This window comes from Lutra lutra, chromosome 14 (genome assembly GCF_902655055.1).
Source record: "Lutra lutra chromosome 14, mLutLut1.2, whole genome shotgun sequence".
Taxonomy (NCBI): domain Eukaryota; kingdom Metazoa; phylum Chordata; class Mammalia; order Carnivora; family Mustelidae; genus Lutra; species Lutra lutra.
Window position 1 is genome coordinate 31,359,575 of NC_062291.1, and position 21,839 is coordinate 31,381,413.

Genomic DNA, 21,839 nt, shown 5'->3' on the forward strand with positions numbered 1-21,839 from the left:
GGAACTCTTTTGTTTCTAAATGCGAGGGAAAGTGTTTGCATGCTTTTATTTTACTAAAATAAAAGGGAGACACGGAGAGGGGCTTGGTTTTGCTGGCCTGAAACCTCTCTTTTTGTTCCAATTTTGTTTGATTTTCTGAACCTATTTAAGGTTATAACACAATAGATCTAACTATTTCAAGCCATGGAGATTTCTGCACCGCATCTTATCTCTGATGAGATACACATTGCGACAAAATACTGGTATTTTTAAAAGTGCAGGATTAATTTTAATGTTAAAGGAATCTGGAAATTCTGTCTTGGATAAAAGTGCAGTTTAAAAATCAGAGAAGCTTCTTGGGTTACTTAGAACAAAACATCCTCTTTTTTTTTTTTAATTTAAACTTGAGTGGATCTGCAGGCTGTTTTATTCATGCTCCATTGTCATCTCTAATGCACGTAGAAGATACCTTTCTCACAGCATGATTCAGTATGGGCCCCGAAAAAAGACGGTCTCAGGTTTCGTGTGTGCAAGTAATTAGCTGAGTTTGAGCTGCTCAGTTAAACCGTTTGAAGGTCAATAATGCATGAATTTCTGGCAGACTGTCTAGCACGGAGTCCATAAACTTGTATGGGGACTCAACATTTTTAGAGTAGAGAGAATTTTGTGTCTTGAATATGAAATAAGTAATGTTGGGATTCGTTTTCCCTGGAATTTAATTTTTATGGACACGAAAAAGTTCTGATGTGCTTTCCAAATTTGCAAAAAAAGTCTTCTGTTTTGCATATTTGGTAGCACAGTCTCTTAGGAACTTTGAAATCACATTCAAGTACCCCGAATTAAAATGTCAGTATTTGGGGCGCCTGGATGGCTCAGTGGGTTGAAGCCTCTGCCTTTAGCTCAGGTCATGATCCTAGAGTCCTGGGATCGAGCCCCGCATCGGGCTCTCTGCTCAGCGGGGAGCCTGCTTCCTCCTCTCTCTCTGCCTGCCTCTCTGCCTACTTGTGATCTCTCTGTCTGTTAAATAAATAAATAAAATCTTTAAAAAAAAAAGTCAGAATTTAGATTCCACACAGAGACCCTCTTGGAATTTGTGTAAGTGTCTTAAAAACATAAGATAAATGTTAACATTGCATGGTATTTAATTTTTTTCCTCTAAAGGTAGAGGTTTTTTTTTTTTTTTAAGATTTTATTTATTTATTTAACAGACAGAGATCACAAGTAGGCAGAGAGGCAGGCAGAGAGACGGGGGCGGGGGAAGCAGGCTCCCTGCTGAGCAGAGGGCCCGATGTGGGGCTCGATCCCAGGACCCTGGGATCATGACCTGAGCCTAAGGCAGAGGCCCAATCCAATGAGCCACCCAGGCACCCCAAGGTACAGTTTTTATATACAACTTTAATTGAGTCCCTGAAATTTAACTAGAGCATTGAGATATCAAAAGAAACTCCATTTAGATAAAGATCATTTTTCCTTCGGAAGCTTTCTCAGTGGACAAAGCAAACACAGGATTGGGCCCGGCAGAATGCCGCTGGATTTGGGTTCTGCCTTTCTCCCCAGGGGCCTGGGATCGTGTGCTTTCTCTGCCTCTGGCTCTTTTCTCCAAAATGGTCAAGTTAGCAAACCTCACCCTCAGCTGTCTGATAACCTCTCAAGACGGGGAGCGAGTGTGTCGTTTGACCCCTGGTATTGTTCCCCTTGCGTTAGACCTTCCTTTGCGCTGCTGGGACCGACCACTGTCCCGCTTCTGTTGGCTTGCGCTCCCCATCCCACTACCCCTGGGAAAATAACCTCACTGGGCCAGCCACTGTGCTGACACCAGTGCGCCCATTTATCAGAGGGCAAAGTTTAGGCTCGTGTAAGGTTACCAAAGCTTCCAACTGTTGATCTGTAACTGGCGGATTTAGGAGTACAGTGACCCCGGTAGAAGATTTCTCTAGTGCCACAGATCTGGGGGACAGTGTGCTTGGTCTACTCCAGCTGCCTTCCAAGGGTCTGGTGCAAGGCAGTCCGGCTGTGTCCATATTTGTCATGAACATATCTCTTGATATTTGATCCTGGGGTAGGAGTATTTACATCTCAGGATTTGGCCAGGAAATGGCTCTTTTAGCCACTTTTCTTTTCTGATAGGAAACAGTCAAGATAGGGTACTCTTCTAGAGGCCTCCAGCGGGGCATATGGAGGAGGCCTTTGTGTCCTTGACAAAGAAACCACTGCCTTTTCCTCAGAGTTGTGAGGACTTTATTGACCCTGGGTTGTTGGTGGGCTCCTGTCACCAGGTCGGGAGCAAGCCACACTTTCAGAGTTCTGCTCCGATCAGCCAGGGGCTCTCTGGGCCACTGTTATAAGGCACCAGGGACAGGAATTGATCGCCCGGGATTATATGAATTTATAGGCTTCACACAGGAGTCTGGTTCTTGTCACAGTTGTAGGATCTCGAGCTAGAAGAGGTCTGCTCTGGACTTGACTGGGGTCAACAATCTTCGACAATTCAGAACTCCACGCTTACACTTGCTGATTGGGGATCTACATACTACATACACTGAATTTGCCTTGCACTGTTTTTTATTCTTCTCCCCAAAAGTGGGCTTTTAAAGAAAAATGGTTTTAAAACTCATCATAGAGGGGTGCCTGGGTGGCTCAGTGGGTTAAAGCCTTTCCCTTCGGCTCAGGTCATGATCTCAGGGTCCTGGGATCGAGCCCTGCATCAGGCTCTCTGCTCAGCAGGGAGCCTGCTTCCCTTCCTCTCTCTCTGCCTGCCTCTCTGCCTACTTGTGATCTCTGTCTGTCAAATAAATAAATAAAATCTTAAAAAAAACAACAACAACTCATCATAATTTGGAAACTCAAAAAAAAAAAAAAAAGTAAATATCCACCAGATCCTTTGGGAGTACAGCAAGGTAAGCAACAAAAATCTCCTTTGCAGAAAAGGTGGCATGAAATGTAGTAGGCGCCAATATATACAGTCGGACTTTGTTGGTATTTCCGTCAAACCAGTCTTTCTGCCCAAATGCTTTTCCCATTTCTGCAGCACCCAAGAGTCCAAGACTGTGTAAACAGAGAGAACATTGTTGTGAACTGTTTGCTCTGGCATGCAGCCTCTCCTGGCCTCCCAACCCCGTTACAGGTCAAAAGTCAAAGGTCAACAGCAGGCCTGGGCTTAAGGGTCCTCTTCAATTACTCCACAGTAATGGAGGATAAAGCCAAAGGACTGGCTTTCACTTACTGAGAAATCTAGTTACATCTATAAATGGGATCTTCTACACAGAAAGTTAATTTTTGGTGGAAAACTCTATTAAGGGTTATTGCGTTCCAAAAATCCAATGGCAAAAGTAACCGAGACAAAAAAAAAAAAAAGATGGCTAGAGTGTGAACATGATTCCTGCGTCTATCACGGAAGTTCCCCATCAGGGTTTGCTCAGCTCTCTTGCACAAAAGAACCCTTGATGATTTACGCACCTGAAGAGGTCTCTTAGCAACGGCTGGGAAGGAAATGTACTGAGAAACTTGCTCTAGGCTTTGTTTAGAGGGAATGCCAAACCGGAGGTTAAATGCAATTTAACACGTTCTCTAAAATGGAGTGGACATATTGTTGTATTAATTTTAAGGAGCAGAAAAAGGCAATTTGGCTTCCTACTTGATTGTAGGTTTGTTTGCTCTTAAAATACTCATTCCCACACCATGGTAGGAATTACGAATAAAATTTCTGGGAGTGTGTTTGGATTTGGCAAGCAGTGTCAGGATTCTTTAAAAGAACTTGTTTGGGATTTTTAAAATGTAAGAAAAAACTTCTGTTGCTCATATTTCTGCTTGTTAAAAGTAGTGCTTTCTGAACAATCTATTTTCAGCTTTTATTTCGAATTGACTTTAGATATATGGGAGATTGTAAAGAAATGTACAGGGATATCCCACGCATCCCTCCCACCAGACCTATGAAAAATCTGTTTTGCTATTTTTCCTATGAAAGGAGGAAATAAGCTTAAGAGTTGAGTTAAAAAATGGGCTGCTTCAGGTCTAGCCCAAAGGCGCAGTGGAGACCCATCCTCGGTGTACCTTTCTTGTTTCATTTGCCCCCAAAATGGGCGGCTACCGGCAGGGGGCGCGGTAGGCAGGGATGTCAGACGCTGACACTCTAGCCACTTCTCCCTTCCTTTAAATGCTTCCTCCTTACCGCATCGCAAAGTTCAAAGTGACTGCTTTTAGGGTAGGGGTGCATTGAGGCTTTAATGTGGGTTGTGTAGTTGAACCACCGAAAACCTTTTTAGGTTTTGCCCTATGCTTCGCCAGGACTATAGCCCTTATCCCTCTAGGAGAGAACTTTCTCCACCCTCTTTGAATTAAGGACTTTTCGTCCACTTGAAGGTGGGGGACGGGAGAGGAGGTAATTCAAGATCATACAAGAAAAAAGTCACTTATTAGATTGTTTTGGGAGATGAGGAAGAAGGTTATAAAAGTTTAAAGCCACTTATTTCAAATTAAGCTCATAGAGTTATGTTAAAGAAGCACGGAACTATTTGAAATTGTACTTTTTCTGGTTGAGGAGGGAGATGAAAGAGAAGAAAGTAAATCCCAGATGCGGAGGGAAAAAAGAAAGGCAAAGAGGGACCGAAGAGAGGCAGAGGCTTATTACCCTTAGCTTAGAGGTAGACTTTCTAGAAGGATTTTGAGGTTTAGCTCAGCTAATGTCCTACTTGGACACTAAGTTTAATAATCCCATCTCTCATCACTGCCCTTTGAAATATTGATTAGCCATTCAGCCTAGCTTCTCAGAATGCTGCAGGTATCCTGGTGTCCACCCAGTGGAATAGCCAAAGCACACAAGAGGAGACCCTAACCTAGGTGGCAGACAGCAGCTCTGCCCTGTGTTGTGACCTTCCAGCTCAGAGAGGCCCATGCCTGCCAGATACAGAAGCTTAAGCATGCAGGGAAACAGACCAGTATTATGTATAGCAAATTGCTTCTCAGTTTCCTTATGGAAGTCCTCTATCTTCGTCTGATACAATAAATACTATAGGCCACTCACCAGCTCTGGCTACAACCCTTCACACCTTGCCAGTCCTCACCACCTTCCTTCCTCCTCAACAACTAGTACAATGTATTGGCTTCGCTGTTACTGGGCAAGTCACCTGCATGGTATAACCAAGTTTTCTCAATTCTTTGGCTTCCCTTTGGCTACTCTTGACTCCCCATGCAGCCCCAGGGCCATGTTTGTTTGTTCAGTGGTTAGCTACTTTAACACTGTGATTATCAACACCCTCACCCTCGTACCCTTCCCAAGCAGACCTCACCTGGGAAGTTGTTAGAAACACAGAATCATGGACCCTCCTTTGGACCTTCTGAATCAGAATCTGCACATTAGCACTCCCCCACCCCACCCCACCCCCCGCCCAGGTGATTCCCGTATCACATGAAAGTTTCAGAAGCACCTGGCCTCCCTAGCTCTCACCCTTTTCATTCCAGATTGTCACCTGCCACCAACCACACTCCACCCTTCAATCATCTTGAGACTCAGGGCTCCTTCATAACTCTTGTATTCATTTTTTTTTTAAATTTAGTACACTCCAAGAATGGCTCTTCAACCCCCCCTTTCCACTCTTCAGCTCCTCACTCCTGTTTTTTTTCTCCTCCCATTCCTATCCTCTCTCTCCCTGCCTTAACTTTGCAGAGATCGGATGATCTTGCTGTGCTCACGTGTGTTTCCTTCTATGCTTCAGTGTATTGCTGGTCTTCTGCACCCTCTATTCTTTTCTCAGGTCCAAGTGAATTCATACCTTCCTTCCTTCTTTCTTTTCTTTCTTTCTTTCTTTCTTTCTTTCTTTCTTTTTTTTTTTATTTAAGATTTTATTTATTTATTTGACAGGGAGAGAGAGATCACAAGTAGACAAAGAGGCAGGCAGAGGGAGAGGAAGGGAAGAAGTCTTCCTGCTGAGCAGAGAGCCCGATGTGGGGCTCGATCCCAGGACCCTGAGACTATGACCTGAGCCGAAGGCAATGGCTTAACCCACTGAGCCACCCAGGCGCCCCATCTTCCTTATTTCTAAGGCAGTTCTTCTACCTGTGCCTTTTGCACATTTTCCTATTTCCTGTCCTAGGGTTTTGCTGTCTTACTGGTCTTCTTTGTCTCCCAAGAAACAGGTACGTTGTTTCCTCAAAGTCTTTTCTTTTGGATGCAAATGTGCAGAGCAATTCTTTTAAGAAAATCACCCGTTCACATTCACTTGTTCCTACTCCCTTCTGGTTTGTGTTCTGTTTCTCCTCTTTCAGAATCCGATTTTTCCAACAAATGGTATAGAACAGTGGTTTATAATTGGGGCAGTTTTGTCTCCATCCCCCCATCCCTTCTGGGGACGTTTGGCAATGTCTGGAAACTTGTTTGGTTGCTGCAACTGGGGGAGTTGCTACTGGCATCTAGAAGTGGCAGAGACCAAGAACCCTACTAAACACGCTGCAATGCACAAGACGGCCCTGCACAACAAAGAATTATCTGACTCGGCAGACCATCTTGGTTTGCCTTTGATTTTTTTGGTTATCACACGGAAAATCCTATGTCCCAGGAAACCCCTCAGTCTTGGGCATACTGAGATGACTGGTCACCTTATATCTGGCCCCCAATTTCAAAAGTGCCAAAGTTAAGAAGCCTTGCTCTGGAAGGAGGATCCATTAACCTTACCTTTTTCCTCACTAAACTCCCTTCCCTTCAGCCTGACATTTAGTTTCTGTGTTCTTTTCTATGAAAACAGTTCTCTTGAAAGACACCAGTGTTCACCTTTCAGTCAAGAAAGACAATGACTGGGGCACCTGGGTGGCTCAGTGGGTTAAAGCCTCTGCCTTCGGCTCAGGTCATGATCCCAGAGTCCTGGGATCGAGTCCCTATAGGGCTCCCTGCTCAGTAGGGAGCCTGCTTCTCCCTCTGTCTGTCACTCTCCCTGCTTGTGCTCTCAATCTCTCTGTCTGTCAAATAAAATCTTAAAAAAAAAAAAATACAATGGCCCTTTTTCCTCCTCCCTTAACCTTTCTGATCCCTTTCAGGCATTTTGACACTGTTGCTTTACTGTCATTTCAGAGCCTCTTTTTCTCACACTTTTGGTTCTCTCCCTCCTACACCCATTATTGGGCCTTCTTGCTTTTGTGGGTCCCTATTTCTACTATTTCTTAGCTGTAGGTAGCCTCACAGTTTGGTGTTTCTTGGCTGTCTTCCTATTTCTCCTACTGAAGAACTTATGCCCTCCTCAGCTTCAGATCTTCTCTGTTTTAGTTGATTCCCAAATCTCTTTCCTGTGTCCTAGTCTTTCATTTCCAAGTAATTGAGTGATTCCCTTGGATGCTCAGCAGAATCTAAAACTCTAACATGAGTAACAGCAGGTTAAGAACATTTATTTAAGATGTTGGCAAGGAGAAGGTACCTGGGGGGCTCAGTCCTTAAGCATCTGCCTTTGGCTCAAGTCCAGATCCCAGAGTCCTGTGATCTAGTCTCATGTCAGGCTCCCTGCTCAGTGGGAAGCCTGCTTCTCCCTCTCCCACTCTCCCTGCTTGTGTTCCCTCTCTAGCTGTCACTCTGTCAAATAAATAAATAAAAATCTTAAAAAAAAAAAAAGACATTGGCAAGGAGGAAAGGCAATACAGTCTAGCTTACATTTCTGATCCCTCTTCAATTTTGGTGTGATAATAACTCTTAAACTCTATACAACCAGGATAACTCTATTCGTGCTTTTATATACCTTGTGTTTTCCTCTTTCCATAGTTTTGCTCTGTGTCTTCGTGCTTTTGGAAAATTTTTTTGACTTTTCCTTCTTCAAATCTTCCTAATCATTCCAACCAGGAAAATGTGGAATGGGGCACCTGGGTGACTCAGTGGGTTAAGCCTCTGCCTTCAGCTCAGGTCATCTCAGGGTCCTGGTATTGAGCCCTTCATTGGGCTCTCCACTCAGCAGGGAGCCTGCTTCTCCCTCTCTCTCTCTCTGCCTGCCTCTCTGCCTGCTTGTGATCTCTGTCAAATAAATAAAATCTTTTAAAAAATATGGAATGATGAAAATGCTGGATTAGGAGTCAGAAGACCTGTTTTTGTCACTTCACTTGCTTTCTGACCTTGGGACAATTACTTGAGCTTTCTATGGATTGTGTGTGTGTGTGTATGTATGTGTATATGTATATATGTATATATGTATGTATGTATATATGTATACATATATGTGTGTGTGTGTGTTTTAAGATTTTATTTATTTGACAGAGAGAGAGACAGCAAGAGAGGGAACACAAGCAAGGGGAGTAGGAGAGGGAGAGAGGGAGAAGCAGGCTTCCTGCTGAGCAAGGAGCCCGATACAGGGCTCCATCCCAGGACCCCGGGACCATGACCTGAGCCAAAGGCACCCAATTAACCGACCAAGTCACCCAGGCACCCCTATGGCTTTCTATATTTTAAGTAAAGAAATGAGAATTCCATCCCTGCCTGCCTCAGAAATCTAATATGATTTTTAAAAAGTGCTTCGAAATGTATGAATTACCATGTAAGCATTGTCTGACCTAAACTCTGATAGCACTTTGTGACTTTCATCTGGAAACTTACTATCTCTTGCATGTAAAGTACTGACAAATTCTACAAACTTCTTAAAAACTAGGGGGCCTGAATGTAAGCCTTTTTCTTCTATGCTTTCTACCATTGTTCCTGTTACCAGATTGGGAGGAAGAACTGATGAGAAAAATAGCAATTCCACGTGCCATTCAGTTTTTATTGTTGGTTCACTAATCCCAAATAGTTTTTACTATAAATGTTATCACCTTTCCTTTTTTTTTTTTTTTTAACCTCCAATTTAGGTGATGTCTTTCCCGTACAAATGAATCCAATAGCTCAATCTCAGTTTGTACCTTTGGCTGAAGTTCTTTGCTGTGCTGTGTCTGATATGAATGCTGCCCAGACTGTGGTGACCCAGGAATCCCTGTTGGAGCATTTGAAGCAACACTTCCCAGGTAGCGTGACCAGTTTTCTCTATTAGTTCCTGGCCTGCTTTCTGTTTATAAATCCTCTTAAATAAACTGGGAGATATCCACTTTTTTTTTTTTCTAGTGTAGAACCTTGTATTAGAGCCCTGCTGGGAGAAGGCCTGCATCAATGAATTTGATAAGGGCATTTCTTTTACTTTCCAGATGAACTTTTGCAAAAACAATGCTTATGGCCATAAACAAACCATACCGTAGAAAGGAGTACAAAGCAAAAAAAGAAAAAAATTCCTCTTTTCCCCCACCATCCCATTCTTCCACTGCCACTTCCCAGAGGTGACAGGTTCCACTGTTTATCTTTTCCTGCATATACTTTCCTAAAAGGTATTTGAGCATATGTATTTTTTTTTACTAACATACATTGGAACCTTTTTTACATTCTGTCTGTACCTTGCCTAAGTTAAAAAAATATTTTGGCGGGGGCGCCTGGGTGCCTAGTTGCTTAAGCGTCCAACTCTTGATTTTGGCTCAGGTCATGATCTCAGGGTGGCGAGATGGAGCCCTGAGTTGAGCCCCGCATCGGGCTCCAAGCTCTGTGGGGGGTCTACTTGAGATTCTCTCTCCCTCTGCTCCTCCCACCCACCTCGTGCACATGCACTCTCTCTCAAATAAATAAATCTTTTTAAAAATTAACATATAACATATTATTTGCCCCAGAGGTACAGGCCTGTGAATCAGGCTTACACAATTCACAGCACTCAGCGCAACACATACCTTCCCCAATGTCCATAAACCAGCCATCCTATCCTTCCCACCCCATCCCCCAGCAACCCTCAGTTTGTTTCCTGAGATTAAGAGTCTCTTATGGTTTGTCTCCTTCCCCAGTCCTATCTTGTTTCATTTTTTCCCTCCCTATCCCCAGACCCAATAAATAAATTTTTTTTTTTAAGATTTTATTTATTTATCTGACAGAGAGATCACAAGTAGGCAGAGAGGCAGGCAGAGAGACGGGGGAAGCAGGCTCCCCGCCGAGCAGAGAGCCCAATGCAGGGCTCCTTCCCAGGACCATGAGATCAGGACCTGGGCCAAAGGCAGAGGCTCAACCCACTGAGCCACCCAAGGTGCCCCCCAATAAATAAATCTTTAAAAAAATTTTGGAGATCTTTCTGTATTATATACTGATTTATTTCCATCTTCTCACAGCTGTATGATATCCAAAATGCATGGATCTAGAAGAGTATTTTTAATTTCCCCATTATAAAATTGATATGTTTATTATAGAAAAATCAAGAAAATGTAGAATAGTAACCACTTACAGTACCACAACCCAAAGGAAATGTTGATATATTGAGGTATTTTCTTCTGGTGTTATACAAATATGTTTTACAATATAAATACAATTTTGAGCCCTGCTATTTGGGACTGACGCGCTGTGTACTGTGCTAAGGAGGTACCTTTGAACCCTGCTATTTGGAAAAGGGAATTTCTTTTAAAATTGCTACCTTCCTACTTTAAAAAACTATCATAATACAGATATTAAGTAGTTTGCCCCCATCCTGGCATAGACTGGTTTTCATTTTCTCTTTAGATTCTTAAGATTTAAGCAATGAAGCTGTGATTTTCAAAAACTCCTGTGTTTGCTTCCAAGAATGCTGTCTTGAAATCAAAATTTAAATTCATGATGGGGCTGTGTAACTTGCTGTGTGTATTTGAGGGGACTCAGATTTTTTTTCTCTACTTAACCATTAAGTTAGCCCTGTCTTTGTGTGGACCAAATTATATTCCCGTTACTCAGTTAAATTGTGACTATTATGAATGCTTCTTCGCAATGCAATTACATTTATTAATTGTGTTACAGTTAGCTGTGGGTTCATCAAGCACATGTATGGTCATTTCTGCATTACTGATTTCACTCAGTAAAATATTTTTTAATGCCAAACCTACCAGTATAACGAAATGCTTGTTTGTTTTAGGCATTGCAATTCCATCTCAGGATGTTCTCTATACCACCCTGGGAACCCTGATTAAAGAAAGGAAAATTTATCACACTGGAGAGGGATACTTCATAGTCACTCCTCAGACTTACTTCATCACAAATACACCCCCCCACAAAAATAACAGAGATCTATCCGATGAAAGTCAGCGGCCGACTTGCATTACCTATCTGGTGGGCGTGGCCAGCTGTGCAGAGTCCGCCAAAGAAAATGCTGCCCCCATTTCCCATTGTCAGTCTTGCAGGTGTTTCCCTGATCCCTGCGCTCAGGATGTAGAGGCAACACCGGCGGCTGCAGAAAGGGCTAGAAATGGCCAGAAAGGTCTTCAGGAAACCAGACCTTTGGTACAGAATCGAGCAGTTTCAGTGTCTGGGGATAATATCATTAGTGAAAGCGCCAAACCGTTACCAGACACAAAAGACAGAGAAAAAGGCAAGAAGTTTGGCTTCAGCCTCTTCTGGCGTAGTATATCCAGGAAGGAGAAGTCCAGAAGAGAACACAGCAGTTTCTCGGCCCAGTTCCCACCAGAAGAATGGCCTGTTCGAGATGAAGATAACTTGGACAATATCCCTCGAGACGTCGAACATGAGATTATCAGACGAATTAATCCCATTCTGACCGTTGACAACTTAATCAAACATACAGTCTTAATGGAAAAATATGAAGAACAGAAACAATATAATAGCCAGGGCACTTCCACTGATAGGCTGACCATGAGGCATAAATATCCTTCAAAAGAGGGAGGTAGGAAAAGGCGGGGCCGGTGTGGGAAGCCTCGAAGGCGGGGCCATTCTCAGAGGAATAGGCACAGAGTGGGGAGCCAGGGAAGCGAGCCTCAGCCAGGAAGCATCAAACTGGAGAAACATCCCAAGATCCCTGCTGCACAGCCCAGCCCCCAAATTAACAGCCTAAATGAAGCAGGAGCTCAGACACCACCTGCTGAGAATTTATCAGTGCTGGGTTCCCATTTGATTTACAAGAAGAGAATCAGTAATCCTTTCCAGGGCTTCTCTCACCGAGGGAGTCCAACGACCAAAGTGCACAACATCCAGACCAGTGATCTGAAACCCCGTCAGACTGGACCAAAGGGAAAACCTTTCCAAAGGTCAAGGTCTTTGGATTCCTCAAGAATCTTGAGGAGTGAAACCAAGCAGCCTCTTGCTGAACAATGTGAAGATAAACTGATGGCAGAATCCATCTGTATGAGTAACCTGACCGTCAAACCTCTCTGCGATGACTTCAGAGGTCCCCTCTTAAATTACAGTCAGTGTAGCGTTTTGCAAAATGGCGGTGAATGTTGTTCCTTCCGGGAAAGCATGTTGAGATATGATGTATACGGTGGAAAAAACGAGGTAATCCCTGAAGGCTGGAGGAAAAGTTATTCTCACTTGGACGCATTAGGGGAGGCTGAAGAAATACAGCATGTCCTGCCATCACAAGGTTCCTCTTTAGGCCATGCCTCCCCTGCTTGTAGATTGGTTGATAAAACAATACACCAGTTCCAAAATCTTGGTCTTTTGGATTACCCAGTTCATACGAACTCTTTGAGACAACCTGAGAGTCAAGACAGAGACTTAGAAGAAATAGCAATGAGAAAGACATTTGTCCAGGAAGCGGAGACTGTGGGTCTAGAAGATGAAGGGCTTTCTGATGATAACCAGGCCTTGGATCAGATTGAACTAGATGACGATGATGGTGCCTGTAGTTCATTGTATCTAGATGAGGAGGACTTTTCCGAGAACAACGACTTAGGTGAAGTGCTGCCTGACCACATTCATTGTTCCTTTGCAGGGAGAAGCAAGTGGAATCATTTGGGAAGACAAAAAGTGACTGAGAGATCTCTGACTGAGTGCAGCAGTAAAATACACAGGTCTGAAACTCAGAAGCTTAAAGGAAATGAATGTTACAAACCCACTGGGTTTTTCACTAACCCGGGTGAAAGCCAAACACCTAATCTCCCTGCAGAAAGCAGTGGTCTCATTTCGGGGACTCAGCTCAGTTTTAGCCACGAAGAGGAACACAGCGTTGCTACCTGTGTACAAGAGTCGGCCTCTGCTGATGGAAGGATATTTGGTTACTATAGCACGAGGAAAGCCGATTCTGAGACTGAAACCCTGCAAGACCCTGTTGGTGACACAGGAAAGAAACCAGCGAGCTGGAGTCAGAGTGCTCGGAATCAGGGAATGAGAAAGCAGTTCACACAAAAGGTAGAACTTTTCAACACTTCCCATATGCCAGTGTTGGCTCAGGATATCCAACATGAACACAGTCATTTGGAAGGAACAGAAAATCATAGCATGGCTGGAGATAGTGGAATAGATTCCCCACGGTAAGTGTATGTAAATGTGTTTGATTAGCCACTATTCCTCAGGAATTATTAAAATCAACGGTGTGTTGAATTACCTAGTGGGAGACTCCTGAATAAACTTTTTATAGCCATGTGATTCTGCCAGCCTCTACTGAATGAGTGACACCAAATTATAATGAAATCTCTTCTATAATAGGAGAGAGTTCATTTTTAATGTGAACCAAAATTTACTGTACTACTACCAAATCTTGAATTATTTCTAAAAATAGGAAGGAGGTGCTATAAATGAATCACTTGCTCAACTGAGGGTTGGAAGTTTTCACTTATATTTTGGGTTCTACACCCGTTGAGAAAGAGCTGCAGCTATTTTCCACCATTTTTTTCCATGGGAATCTGTTTAAATAACATTGTTCAGATTATGAAAGTAATATGGTCATAATGGAATATTTGAGAAGTACTGAAAAGTGTTTCAAAAGATTTATCTATTTATTTGAGAGAGAGAGCGAGAGAGCATGCACAAGCAAGCACGGGTGAGGGGCAGAGGAAGAGAAGTCCTCAAACAGATTTCCCACTGAGCTTGGAGCCCAACGTGGGGCTCAAACCCAGGACCCTGAGATCATGACCTCATCTGAACTCAAGAGTCAGATGCTTAACCGACTGAGCTACCCACGCACCCCAGTACTGAACACCTATATAATCACCCTACCATTTATTTTATTTTATTTTTAAAATATTTTATTTATTTATTTATTTATTTTTAAAGATTTTATTTATTTATTTGACAGAGAGAAATCACAAGTAGGCAGAGAGGCAGGCAGAGAGAGAGGAGGAAGCAGGCTCCCTGCTGAGCAGAAAGCCCGATGTGGGGCTCGAACCCAGGACCTGGGATCATGACCTGAGCCGAAGGCAGCGGCTTAACCCACTGAGCCACCCAGGCGCCCCTTATTTATTTATTTGAGAGAGCACAAGCAGGAAGGAGGGGGAGAAGCGGACTCCCCGCTTAGCAGGGAGCCCGATGTGGGACTCAATCCCAGGACCCAGGGATTATGACCTGAGCTAAAGGCAGACACTTAATTGACTGAACCACCCAGGTGCTCCCACCCTACCATTTATATATTTTTAATTTTAATTTTAATTTTAATTTTTAAATTTTTATTTATTTTTATTTTTAAAAAGATTTTATTTATTTGACAGAGAGAGAGACACACACAGAAAGAGAGAGATCACAAGTAGGCAGGGAGGCAGGCAGAGAGAGAGGGAGAAGCTGGCTCTCCGCTGAGCAGAGACCCCGATGCGGGGCTCGATCCCAGGACCCTGAGATAATGACCCGAGCCGAAGGCAAAGGCTTAACCCACTGAGCCACCCTGGCACCTCCATTTACATATTTTTAAAAAATTCTTTTATATTTGATATATTTATCTCACTTCAGTCTGAATATATTGATCTATAGATTTTGTCTAAATGTTTTACCTGTACTGTATTTCCTATTTTGCATGGTGCTTTTTTCAAATAATAGTACATTGTGAACATTCCCCTCATATTCTTAAATAGTTTTCAAAAAGTTCATCTTAAAATTAGGGTGTATAACTTTACTCTTTTTTTTTTTTAACGATTTTATTTATTTATTTATTTGACAGACAGAAATTACAAGTAGGCAGAGAGGCAGCCAGAGAGAGAGGGGGAGGCAGGCTCCCTGCTGAGCAGAGAGCCCAATGTGGGGCTTGATCCTAGGACCCTGAGATCATGACCTGAGCTGAAGGCAGAGGCTTTAACCCACTGAGCCACTCAGGTGCCCCTTTACTCTTTTTTTTAAAAAGATTTTATTTATTTATTTGAGACAGAGAGTGAGAGAGAACACAAGCAGGGGAGAAGGAGAGGGAGAAGCAGACTCCCCACTGAGCAGGGAGCCCCATGTAGCTCCCTCCCAAGACCCTGGGATCATGACCCAAGCTGAAGGCAGACGTTTAACCAACTGAGCTACCAAGACGCCCCTACTAGTTTTTTATTATATAAAATTATCGTGTACTTTGTTTTGAAAAATTAAGTAATGCAGAAATGTAAAAGGCAAGGGAGCCTGGGTGTCTCAGTTAAATGTCTGCCTTCGCTTAAGTCGTGGTCTCAGGGTCCTGGGATAAGGCCTGTGGCAGGCTCCCTGCTCAGTGGAGAGTCTGCTTCTCCTCCCTCTGCCCCTCCCCTTGTTCATGCATGCGGTCTTTCTCTCTCCTAAATAAATAAATCTTTAAAAAAAATGTAAAAGGTAAAAATGGGGGCACCTGGTTGGCTCAGGCAGTGAGTTTACTCCTCTTTTGATTTTGGCTCAGGTCATGATCTCAGGGTCATGGGATCAAGCCCTCTGTTGGACTCCCTGCTCACCATGTGATCTGCTTGAGAGTCTCCCTCTCCCTGCCCCTCCCTTAGCTGGCACACTCCCACTCTCTCTCTGTCTCTCTAAAATAAATTAATTAACTAATCTGTGAAATTAAAAGTAAAATTGGAAGTCTTCATCCCTCAACCTTTGCCATTGCCATTCTGTTGAGGTGACCTACACATTGTTTACAGTTTGGTTTGCTTATTTATTTATTTATTTATTTATTTATTTAATTTATTTATTTTAAGATATTTTATTTGGGGCACCTGGGTGGCTCAGTGGTTTAAGCCTCTGCCTTCAGCTCAGGTCATGGTCTCAAGGTCCTGGGATCGAGTCCCATATCGGGCTCTCTGCTCAGCAGGGAGCCTGCTTCCCCCACCCCCTACCTGCCTCTCTGCCTACTTGTGATCTCTTTCTCTCTGTCAAATAAATAAATAAAACCTTTAAAATAAAATAAAATATTTTATTTTATTTATTTGAAGTGAGACTGCAAGAGAGAGACCATGAGCAGGGAAGAGTGGTAGAGGGAGAGGCAGAAGCAGAGTTCCCACTGAAGAGGGAACCTGACACGGGACTTTGTCCCAGGACCCTGGGATCATCACCTGAGTCAAAGGCAGATGCTTAACCAACTGAGCCACCCAGGTGTCCCTGGAGGTCTGCATTTTTTTTTTTTTTCAGGCAGAGAGAGAGTGAGTATAAGCAGGGGAATGGCAGACAGAGGGAGAAGCAGGCTCCCTGAGCAAGGAGCCCAATGTGGAGCAGATCCTAGGACCTTAGGATCATGACCTGAGCCAAAGGAAGCCACTTAACCAGTTGAGCCACCCAGGTTTCTCCTGGAGGTCTGCATTTTTAAAACATATCTTCAATTCTTTATTAGGGAACAGATCTTTCCTGCTTGAAACAATTGTTTAATTCATATCAAATCTTTAAAGTACCAAATCAAAACATATTGTCTCCAAAGTAAACAATGGTTGTGTAAATGAACAAGCTAAGGGTTCCCTTTCTCTCTGTCAACAGCAGAAATAAAAACCAAAATCAAGCCCAAAACAGATAAGGGAAATTACTCATTGACATGCACCTGAGAATTTAGATTTGTGAAATCTTGAGAAAAACTTTTTTCTTTTTTTTTAGAAAAGATTTTATTTATTGTTTGACAGAGAGAGAGAGGGAACACAAGCAGAAGGAGTGGGAGAGGGAGAAGCAGGCTTCCTGCTGAGCAGGGAGCCCAATTCGGGGCTCGATCCCAGGATCCTGGGATCATAATCTGACCCGAAGGCAGACACCCAACGACTGAGCCACCCAGGTGCCCCTAATTTCTTTCTTTCTTTTTTTTTTTAAACATTTTATTTATTTATTCATTTGAGAGAGAGAGAGAGAGAGTGAGAGAGCACAAGTGGAGTGAGGGGCAGAGGGAGAAGCAGACTCCCCACTGAGTGGGAGCCTGATGTGGGTATCTTGATCCCAGGACTCCAGGATCATGATCTGAGCTGAAGGCAGATGCTGAATTGACTGAGCCACCAGGAACCCCAAGAAATTTGATTTTTTTAAAAAGAGTTTTAGTTTATTTATTTGACAGACAGAGATCACAAGTAGGCAGAGAGGCAGGCAGAGAGAGAGAGAGAGAGAGGAGGAAGCAGGCTCCCTGCTGAGGTCCTGCTGAGCAGGACCCTGGGATCATGACCTGATGGGCAGAGGCTTTAACTCAGTGAGCCTCCCAGGTGCCCCGAAATTTGATTTCTTGAAAATTGCTTTTAATATGGTTCTCTTGAAAGACTTATAAATATAATCATTAAAGACATGTAGGAGAGAAGGGAGGGAAGATAGCATTTGCACATCATCGATGCGCCCTGTTACAAGAATTAGAGAGAAAGAGATGAACAAGATGCTGCTGCTACTTATAGGAAGCTTATACCTTAGTTGAGTAGACCAACAAACAACAAATTGAAATCAAAACAAAGCAGAGATGTGTCTGGCAGGCTCAGTCGGTAGAGCACATGACTGGATCTCAGGGATGTGAGCTGCATCCCGCATTGGGAGTAGAGTTTAAGGACAGAGGTGCCTGGGTCGTTTAGTCGGTTAAGCGATTGCCTTCAGCTCAGGTCGTGATCCTAGAGTGCCAGATCGACCCCCTACATTGGGCTCCTTGCTTGGCCTGGAAACTGCTTTTCCCTCCCCCTGCTTGTGCTCTCTCTCTCATGTGCATTCTTTCTCTCTTAAATAAAATCTTAAAAAAAAAAAAAAAGACAAAGCAGAAGGTCTTCACAGCTGCCAAAGAGATGTGGAATTAAGAGTGATGAGCTGTTTAGGGAACACTTACTGGAGGACACATTTTTTTTTTTTTTTAAGATTTATTTGAGAAAGAGAGAGCACTGAGGGAGAGGAGAAGCAGATTCCCCGCTGAGCAGAGAGACCCATGTGGGGCTTGATCCCAGGACTCTGAAATCATGACCTGAGCCAAAGGCAGATGCTTAACCGACTGAGCCACCCAGGCGCCCAGGAGGACATTTTTTTTTTTTCAAAGATTTTATTTATTTGACAGACAGAGATCACAAGTAGGCAGAGAGGCAGACAGAGAGAGAGGGGGAAGCAGGCTCCCTGCAGAGCACAGAGCCAGATGTGGGGCTCGATCCCAGGACACTGGGACCATGACCTGAGCCGAAGGCAGAGGCTTTAACCCACTGAGCCACCCAGGTGCCCCAGGAGGACATATTTTTGAGGCATATCAATATAACGAGCACGTGATAGACAGGAGACAAGGTGGGAAAAGGGGAATGTCAAAAGCAAAATACCCAAACAGTAATGTGCCTCGGCTGAAGCAAGGCAGGTGCGTTAGATAAAGGACTAACTTAGCCTACAGCTCCTTGGAAAGGAACATTGTCAATGTGAAAAACTTTATGGTTGGCTTCTTTTTCATAGGACTTCTCAAAAAAGAAACAAATTACACTTCAGTTGTATAGGAGAGGTTTTCAGGGAACATATTGTTTCTTTTTTGTCTTTTTAAAAAAAGTTTATTTATTTATTTAAGTAATCTCTACATCCAACTGGGGGTTGAACTCACAACCCTGAGATCAAGAGTTGCAGGCTTTTCTGACTGAGCCAGCTAGGTGCCCTGGGAACTTATTGTTTCTGACTAGAATATAATTGATACTGGATCTGAGGAAAGATGTTGTTCTGAAAACATGAAACTTCTTGGTAAGCAAGTATTAAATAATTGAGGTGCTATTGTGAAGTCTTTAAAATGTAAGGAGCACTTTAGATTTTTAAAGGTTAACTTACCTAAGTGTAGCTTAGTGTTAGTAAATGTTATACTGCTTCAAAGTAACAAATGAAGGTATAATGCTTTGGTGAGAAATCCCGGCCCTTTTGGAAGATAGTAATTGTGTTATTTTTAATACCTTAGGACACAGAGTCTGGCATCTAATAATTCAGTCGTTTTGGATGAACTCAAAAGAAGACAGAATTTTCTGCAGAACTTTGAAGGCACAAAGAGCGGTCAAACACTCACATCCAATTCCTTACTACAACTAACTCCAGTCATAAATGTTTAATTCTTAGTTTTCTTTTGGATGCTTTTTGATAAAAATGTACAGATTAATATAGAGTATTTTAATCTGAGTATAGAAGAATTCTGTAAAGCGAAGCATAGGTGCTGTTAATCTCATTACACATTTTGTTATAGTTGCTGGCCCCCCCTTTTTTATGTTTTAAAGCTTTTTTTTTAAGCTTATCTTACTATGAATTTATTGGGAATATATAGAATTTTCCTCAATTAAAAAACCATAAAATCCTTGGTCCTTTTACAATTAAATATAATTAACTCAAATTTTCAGACACTCATTAGTTTCTCAAATACATAGGGTGATAATTTACTATACCTAGTAGTGAATTTCCCTACCCATACTGATAGTGATTGAGTTCTTAGGTTAAGGTTCTCACAAGATTTCAGCACAGAAATCCAGAAAATAATGTGTTAGGGTTATATAGATCCTTTGTTTATAACTAATGTCTTTTATCATTATCAGAAAGTATTTATATAGATGTTTTGGGTACTCTGCAACAATAATTTTTTCTATCCAATCATTGCCACCAAGGATCTTCTCTGCAACCACCTTGAACATGAACAGATGGCCCCAAATCATATTTACTGGCAGCATCTGGGTCTATTTTTTCTGGTTCCTCCTCACATTTGAGGTATTCTCTATAGCATGGCGATGAGAAGTCAGGGTGTTCTCAGATTGGTGGAGATAGAAGAGAAGGAGAATGGTTGCAGAATGGTTTGTGAGAGGAGGTTCTGAATCAAAGATTTATAGAAAAAAATGGAAGAGGATGATAGTTTATTTACACTTGATCTATTTCCACTAAGACTTAGATAGCTTTGCTAGAATTTTTTTCTGGCTGGCCTTTTTAGACCAGGTAGTGGAATGGTCAGTTCTCTTGGGTCTGAGGAACAGGGAGCAGTCAAGACTGGTTTCAGCATATTGGATAGATGCTAATGCTGACTTATGGATGAGGGGGTTTCTTCTAAGAGGTTTCTAAGGATTGTCAGGGCCTTAGATCTCAAGCATGATTGAATAACTTGAGAGTGCCTCTTTTAATTCTCACCATCCTGATAACAGTGAAGGCAAGTTGAAGCTCAGCACCGTGGAGAGCTGCCTCCAGGGGCTGGGTGTGTGGGGGGTGGGGGGGTGTTGCAGAGGAGGGGAGATCAGATACACTGCTGGGTTTTGCAGTGGTTTGGCCCACTCGCTCCTGACTGTTGACTTTTAGTGGCTCTGCACAACCTACCATGGCATCCAAGATCAGCTGTGGTCATAAGGACATTTGAAATCCTGGACAAAGTACCAAGAAGGGTAATCTGTATAGCAAAGGCTCATAGGGGAGATTTTGGTTTAGGGGGTCTTATAGCTCAGAATCATCATCAGTGAATGAAAGTTAGAAGATTTCAGCTCATTTAAAGAACTTTCCATTAGCCAAAACTATCCATAAATGAAACAAGACACTTTTAAAAAATATATTTTATTTATTTGAGAGAGAAAGAGAGAGAGAGAGCAAGCGAGCGTGCAAGAGCATGAGAGGGGAGAAAGTCAGAGGGAGAAGCAGACTCCCCATGGAGCTGGGATCCCGACGCGGTACTCGATCCCGGGACTCCGGGATCATGACCCGAGCTGAAGGCAGTCGCCCAACCAACTGAGCCACCCAGGTGTCCTGAAATAGACACTTTTATAAATGGATGTACTTCCCATTATTGAGGGCATTCGGGCAGAGGCCTGGTGATCCTTTGATTGGTGTGTTGCAGAGGTATTTCCAGTACATAACAGGATAGCTGAACTAGATGATTTTGAAGATTCTTTCCAATTGTAAGGTTTTATACTTATAAAATTCAGTGAGGGTTATATATCAAATATATTTCAAGGAAAAAAAAAAGATTAAGTGAGGATCCTGCAAAGTACTAAATTCATGCAAGAATCCTAAGTTCTTCCAGTTTTCCATTCCTGTACCTATCCTTGTCAGTCCTTGCAAAAAGGATTAACAACTCTGTCCGTTCTTTGATTTTGGACCTGGACAAATTTCCTAATAGAGCGAGGAATCCAAAGTCTTTTGTGGCTCTAGTCACATGTAGGGACCAATGAAATCCACCTAATTTTACCACTAGATGCACTATGACACTCCCTAAATGTATTAAATGAAGCCTATTATGAAGCCAATAAAACTTGCCTTCTACAAAACACAACATATGATTACAGATATTAAAGATGGGTATATGTGTGAATTGTTTGGGAGATTACTCCTAAAATAAATGACTTGTATTTTTACCCCCAATATTAATTTGTATGTGATAACATTAGTTCTTGATTTCTTGTCCCCATTGCCGTCTATTCTCTAAGGCGAAAACTGTTTTCTTCAGGCAGAATGATGATCTGAATTTAGGAATCAGACAAGTTTGAATCCCAATTAAAATCATTGGGAGCTGTGTGATGGAGGAAATTTCCAAGCTTCTTTCAGCTTTCTCATCTGTAAAAGGGAGATAAGTGATGATGTATCTACCTTACAGAACTGTTGTAAGATCTGAGGCTAATCTACTCAAGGTGCCCAATGCAGGAGGCACCTGATATCGTTATATATGTGTATATTTTCAATGTATTTATATATTCACAAAACTTGTCTGGTAGGTGAATACATGGCCTACTATACAGGTCCCGTTTTTGTTAGATTGTCTGTAATTCCTCCTTTTAGAGATTCAAGTCCTTTAGGTTAAGAT

General features: G+C 42.6%; 1 protein-coding gene across 3 annotated transcripts in view; it reads left to right on the forward strand.

The window, feature by feature from the left end:
* Positions 1 to 21,773, forward strand: part of STOX1 (storkhead box 1) — a 60,404-nt gene extending 38,631 nt beyond the window's left edge. For 2 of the 3 annotated variants that reach the window (XM_047701603.1, XM_047701604.1), the window contains exons 2-4: positions 8,788 to 8,940; positions 10,884 to 13,233; positions 18,981 to 21,773. In XM_047701603.1, coding sequence (XP_047557559.1) covers positions 8,788 to 8,940; positions 10,884 to 13,233; positions 18,981 to 19,128 — 2,651 coding nt within the window. In that variant the 3' untranslated portion in view covers positions 19,129 to 21,773. The remainder of the gene's footprint in view (positions 1 to 8,787; positions 8,941 to 10,883; positions 13,234 to 18,980) is intronic. The other variant, XM_047701605.1, reaches the window with a different exon arrangement.
* Positions 21,774 to 21,839: the final 66 nt, after the last annotated feature.